Source organism: Hyla sarda, chromosome 7 (assembly GCF_029499605.1).
Source record: "Hyla sarda isolate aHylSar1 chromosome 7, aHylSar1.hap1, whole genome shotgun sequence".
Lineage (NCBI taxonomy): Eukaryota > Metazoa > Chordata > Amphibia > Anura > Hylidae > Hyla > Hyla sarda.
This window is the reverse complement of record NC_079195.1, coordinates 183,544,641-183,551,213: the sequence shown is the minus strand read 5'-3', so window position 1 is coordinate 183,551,213 and position 6,573 is coordinate 183,544,641. Positions and strand designations below refer to the sequence as shown.

The 6,573-nt window shown below is 43.2% G+C and overlaps 1 protein-coding gene across 1 annotated transcript in view; it reads right to left on the bottom strand.

Annotated features, from left to right (window-relative positions):
* Positions 1 to 2,068: 2,068 nt before the first annotated feature.
* The window catches only part of LOC130282859 (cobalamin binding intrinsic factor-like), a 40,714-nt gene continuing 36,209 nt past the window's right edge, over positions 2,069 to 6,573 (bottom strand). Inside the window, exons 9-10 of the mRNA XM_056531729.1 lie at positions 2,488 to 2,606; positions 2,069 to 2,356 (exon numbers count right to left, since the gene is read on the bottom strand). Coding sequence (XP_056387704.1) covers positions 2,295 to 2,356; positions 2,488 to 2,606 — 181 coding nt within the window. The 3' untranslated portion in view covers positions 2,069 to 2,294. The remainder of the gene's footprint in view (positions 2,357 to 2,487; positions 2,607 to 6,573) is intronic.

Below are 6,573 nucleotides of genomic sequence, written 5' to 3'. Positions count from 1 at the left end.
GTTGATATATATAAAAAAAAGTTTTTTCCTGGAATACCCCTTTAACCCCTTAAGGACGCAGGACGTAAATGTACGTCCTGGTGAGGTGGTACTTAACGCACCAGGACGTACATTTACGTCCTAAGCATAACCGCGGGCATCGGAGCGATGCCCGTGTCATGCGCGGCTGATCCCGGCTGCTGATCGCAGCCAGGGACCCGCCGGCAATGGCCGACGCCCGCGATCTCGCGGGCGTCCGCCATTAACCCCTCAGGTGCCGGGATCAATACAGATCCCGGCATCTGCGGCAGTTCGCGATTAAAATGAACGATCGGATCGCCCGCAGCGCTGCTGCGGGGATCCGATCATTCATAACGCCGCACGGAGGTCCCCTCTCCTTCCTCCGTGCGGCTCCCGGCGTCTCCTGCTCTGGTCTGTGATCGAGCAGACCAGAGCAGAAGATGACCGATAATACTGATCTGTTCTATGTCCTATACATAGAACAGATCAGTATTAGCAATCATGGTATTGCTATGAATAGTCCCCTATGGGGACTATTCAAGTGTAAAAAAAAATGTAAAAAATGTAAAAGTAAAAGTAAAAAAAAAGTGAAAAATCCCCTCCCCCAATAAAAAAGTAAAACGTCAGTTTTTTCCTATTTTACCCCCAAAAAGCGTAAAAAACATTTTTTATAGACATATTTGGTATCGCCGCGTGCGTAAATGTCCGAACTATTAAAATAAAATGTTAATGATCCCGTACGGTGAACGGCGTGAACGAAAAAAAATTAAAAAAGTCCAAAATTCCTACTTTTTTAATACATTTTATTAAAAAAAAAATTATAAAAAATTTATTAAAAGTTTTTTATATACAAATGTGGTATCAAAAAAAAGTACAGATCATGGCGCAAAAAATGAGCCCCCATACCGCCACTTATACGGAAAAATAAAAAAGTTATAGGTCATCAAAATAAAGGGATCATAAACGTACTAATTTGGTTAAAAAGTTTGTGATTTTTTTTAAGCGCAACAATAATATAAAAGTATATAATAATGGGTATCATTTTAATCGTATTGACCCTCAGAATAAAGAACACATGTCATTTTTACCAGAAATTGTACGGCGTGAAAACGAAACCTTCCAAAATTAGCAAAATTGCGTTTTTCGTTTTAATTTCCCCACAAAAATAGTGTTTTTTGGTTGCGCCATACATTTTATGATATAATGAGTGATGTCATTACAAAGGACAACTGGTCGCGCAAAAAACAAGCCCTCATACTAGTCTGTGGATGAAAATATAAAAGAGTTATGATTTTTAGAAGGCGAGGAGGAAAAAATGAAAACGTAAAAATTAAATTGTCTGAGTCCTTAAGGCCAAAATGGGCTGAGTCCTTAAGGGGTTAAAGAAAAATAAGTAGATAACTAATAGAGATAAAGCAAATCCTTATATATAAAAGTAAGAAAGATCTGCTGGGAGCTGTAAATCACTGTCTATGTCAGTGTTTCCCAAGCAGGGAACCTCAAGCTGTTGCAAAACTACAACTCCCAGCATGCCCGGACAGCCGTTGGCTGTCCGGGCATGCTGGGAGTTGTCGTTTTGCAACAGTTGGGGCCACCCTGCTTGGGAAACACTGGTCTATGTAGAGGACAGGAGCTTCTTCAGGGTCCTGTACAGTACACAGTGTCCTAAAAAGTAATGGAGTCACCCTCACCTGGTGTCCAAAGGAGCAGATAACCCTGGTACAGGTAAAGTGTACAGAACATGTAATACCTCCCTGTACTGTAGGGAGCGCTACTAGACACTCTCAGTGCATACGCTTCAGTAATACAGGGGTTTTACCAGTGAATGCCCATTCTGCTTGGTCGGTTTTTCCGGCCATTGACAGGTATCACAGATCTGGACTGTCTGTACATTGTATGTTGAGTCTGGTTTCAACTTACGATGGTCCAGAAAAGACCATTGTATGTTGAAACTATTGTATGTTGAGACCATTGTAAATTGAGGGATCACTGTATACCAATAGGAGCCGTATAGTGAGGACACAGAGGTTTTCACAGTTCTACCTGGACACATAACAATTGTAGACACTTAACATAGTCTGTTTATTCCATACAATCATATTTCTTTGGGTGTAAAACATGAGTGCTGAATATACTGGACATAGTAAACAAACTGCTTAAAACTTAATCCATTCAAAAAATCATGTGACCTCTGCATGGCGCTCCTGAGCCAAAATAAAAAAAAAATTTATACCTTGACAAAAATTGTAACGTAAATGGAGGGTAATAAAAAAAATAAAAAAAATAAAAAGAAATCAGTATTTGCTAAAGATGGCCAAAATATGCTCCTTGTTACTAGGCTTGTATGTGCCGACACCTGAAAATAAACAAAACAACAAATTATAATGACTATTATATTATTACTGTAACTTTTTACAAAACTGAGTGCAGAAAAAAAATTCAATATGTAAAGATGGATGAGAGGATAGATCCTTTTCTGTTACTCACCTTCACTTAATGGAGTCACATCGCTGAAAAACTGCCAGTACGTCTTGTCATTCGTGCTTCCCCCAAGATTGTTAATGGATGTTACAAAAGATCCCCAAGAAGAAGTCTCTGTCTGAAAACTGTGCGGAGAAACTTATTTTAGTATTAAAAGGGTATTCCGGGTTTATACATCTTTTCCCCTATCCAAAGGATAGGGGATAAGATGTATGATTGCAGGGGTCCGTGATCTCGCTGCAGCCCCCGGCATTCTGTGCCAGGAGCTGCCTCCGAGACGGTGACGTGGAGTCATGTCTATGGGAGGGGGCATAACGTCACGTCCTCAGTCTTAGAGGCAGCGCCCGGGACAGAATGCCGGGGGCTGCACCGAGATTGCGGCAGGACCCCTGCAATCATACATCTTATCCCCTATCCTTTAATAAATAGTATTACTAATATTTTACTGGTACTAAAGTATATCATTCAAAGTTGCTGTAAAAAATGCTAACAATCCACATGGGAAAGAGATCTGGCTTTCAGGCGTTAAAAACATTCAGTTTTATTGTAGAATTCTTTAAAAAGTGGGAAAACTCCAATATCATCACATAAAAAACTAGGCGTTTCAGATAAAATCCTTCTTGAAATCACAACGAACTGCATATACGGTATTATGTTCGTGGATAAATCGTTATTCTGTTTTGGCATGCCAATGTCTTGACATCACATGTTGAGTTCACAGAAGTCAGTATGAGTGGAAGGTGGAACTGGTTCTTATATGGTTCACATACTTTTCAAAGTGTTCTTCAAAAGCGAAATGTTTTTAATGCCTAAAAGGGGGAGTCCGGGTTCGTATTCCCTTGTGGATTGTTGAGCTTTATTACCATAATTGTATCCCTGCAAGTCTGTTTCAGTTTTTCCAAGCACCTGACATTTGGACTGTGGCAGATACGTAACTTCTAGGCTTCTGGGCCCCGATGCAAAATCTGAAAAAGGGCCCAACTGCCAATTATAATACTGATCTTTTATGGGTCAGATGTAAAAAATTATGTTGGTTTCCTGTTAGGTCTCAGACGCATTGTTTCACATGTGACTCGTGCCCCCCCCTTGCATTCGGAATTTATTAACATCAAGCCTTAATTCATGAAAATATCCACCATCCAGACATGAAACTCAAATGGTCACGGTTATAACTGGCCCCAATTTGATAGCCTATGAGATTCATGACAAATTTGTAAATTACTTCATTTACATTAAAAAATTACTCCTTACCTCAGAAAATCAGAGCTTAAGTCTTGGCTACTTTTATGCACTCCGGCCGCACACGCTGGCCGTGAGCGCATGGTCCCCTTACCTGCTGTAGCCCCAGTCTGTCACTCTCTGGGTGTTTCTCCTGCCTCCACCTCTGCTTCTCTGCTCCGGCGCGCATGTCCCCATCCCAGCACGTGCGCCGGAGCTTTAAGATTTAAAGGGCCAGTACGCTGATTAGTGTAATACACCTGTGGCTTATTTATAAATTCCTCCACTCTCCTCGGTTTCCTGACGGATCTTTGTTGTCTTGAGCCTGAGAGAAAGCATTCCTGTTATTGCCTTGCCGTGTATCTGATCACTTGCTTTGTGACTCGACCTTGCTCCTCTGCCATCTGCCTACTGAACTCCTGCTACGTCTAGACTACGCTACTGTGCCGCCTGCACTGAAATTTTTGACTGTCTACGTGGTGTCAAGGTCTTCTCCAAGTTGGACTTACGTGGTGTGTATAACCTCATTCGTATCCGCAAGGGAGATGAATGGAAAACAGCCTTCAATACTTGTGACAGACATTTTGAGTATCTTGTAATGCCTTTTGGTCTCTGCAATGCTCCAGCCGTTTTTCAAGAGTTTGTCAATTAAATCTTCCGTGATCTTCTCTCCACCTGTGTTGTCGTATACCTAGATGACATCCTGATCTTCTCTTCCAACCTAGAGGAGCATCGTACTCATGTTAGTCTGGTTCTTCAGCGACTATAGAAGAATCATCTCTACGCCAAACTGGAGAAATGCCTATTCGAGAAATCTAGTCTTCCGTTTCTTGGCTACATTGTCACTCATCAGGGCCTGCAGATGGATCCAGATAAGTTGTCTGCAGAATTGAATTGGCCTCGTCCTTCGGGTCTATGTGCTATTCAATGCTTTCTGGGATTTGCTAACTATTATCGTCAGTTTATCCCACATTTTTCATCCTTGGTTGTACCTGGCATTTAATCCTAAATCTTGGCCTCAAGAGGCTGAAGAGGCCTTCTCCTGTGTAAAGTCTGCATTTGCCTCTGCTCCCGTTCTTACAAGACCTGATCCGGAGGGGCCCTTTGCTTTGGAGGTTGATGCCTCATCTATTGGAGCGGGTGTCGTTCTCACTCAGAAAAACGACACCGGCAAGAGTGTAACTTGTAGGTTCTTCTCCAAGACATTTTCTCCTGCTGAGAGGAATTATTCCATTGGAGATCATGAACTCCTCGCTATCAAGCTAGCTTTGGAGGAATGGCAAAATTTATTGGAAGGTTCTTCTCATCCGGTCAGCATCTACTCCGACCATAAGAATCTTCTATACCTTCAGTCTGCTAAGCATTTGAACCCCAGCCAGGCAAGATGGTCACTGTTCTTTTCCAGGTTCAACTTCTTCCTTCACTTCCGTCCAGCAGACAAGAACATCAGGGCTGATGCTCTCTCCAGGTCCTCTGACGTCATTGGTTTGGACTCCACGCCTAGGCATATTATTCCTCTTGACCATTTGATTCCTGCCGAGATTCAGCAAGTTCTTCCGGGAAAATCCTTTGTGCCCACCAGATTGGGATGCAAGGTCCTGAAATGGGGTCATTCTTCCTTGACAGCAGGACATCCTGGAATATGCGTGACTCTACTTCTTATTTCCCGGCACTACTGGTGGCCCCATCTTGAACGTGATGTTTCTGATTTTGTTCGGTCCTGTGAAACATGTGCCTGTGACAAAACTCCTCGAAAGAGACCTGCAGGACTCTTACAGCATTTACCCATTCCAGAGACTCCCTGGTCCCATATCACCATGGATTTCATCACCGATTTGCCACCATCTCATAATAACAGTCATCTGGGTCGTGGTAGATCGGTTTTCCAAGATGGCTAATTTCATCCCTCTACCTGGTCTTCCTTATGCCCCGCAGCTGGCGAAGTACTTCTTGTTGCATGTCTTTCGTTTATATGGTCTTCCTCAGCATATCGTTTCAGATCGAGGTGTGCAGTTTGTCTCTAAGTTCTTGCGAGCCCTTTGTAACCGTCTGGACATCAATCTGGACTTCTCCTCTGCCTACCACCCTCAGTCCAATGGTCAGGTGGAGAGGGTTAATTAAATCCTTGAGACTTATCTTCGGCATTTCGTTTCAGCTCACCAAGATGATTGGGTAGACCTTCTTCTATGGGCTGAATTCTCATATAATCATAAGATTCCGAGTCACAAGTTCGGCCTCCTTTTTTGTTGTCTACGGACTCGATCTCCGTTCTCCTCTTCCTCTCCCAGTCTCCTCCCGTGTGCCTGCTGTTGAAGAGCTGGTTCGTGACTTCTCCACCATCTGGTAACAGACCCGACAGTCATTATACCAGGCTTCTTCACGCATGAAGGCGCAAGCGGATAAAAGTAGAAGACCTCCTCCGTCCTTCTCTCTTGGTGGTGACATGGTGTAGCTTTCATCCAAGTATATCCGCTTCAAGATCCCCTGTTACAAGCTCGGTCACCGCTACCTTGGTCCCTTCCAGATTCTACAAAAGATCAATCCTGTCTCTTACAAACTCTGTCTACCTGCTATGTTACGTATTCCCAATTGCTTCCACGTCTCTCTCCTCAAGCCTCTGGTCATAAACTGGTTCTCTCAGAAGAATCTTGTTCCCACACCTATCTCCGGCTCTTCTGACATCTACAAAGTTAAACAGATTATTGCTACAAAAACTGAGATGTAAACAATTTATTTTGGTCCGTCACTCTCCGGGTTTTCTCCTGCCTCCGCCTCTGTTTCTCTGCTCCGGCACGAATGTCCCTGTCCCCTAGGGCGCACGCGTGCTGGAGCTTTAAGATTTAAAGGGCCAGTGTAATCCACCTGTGGCTCATT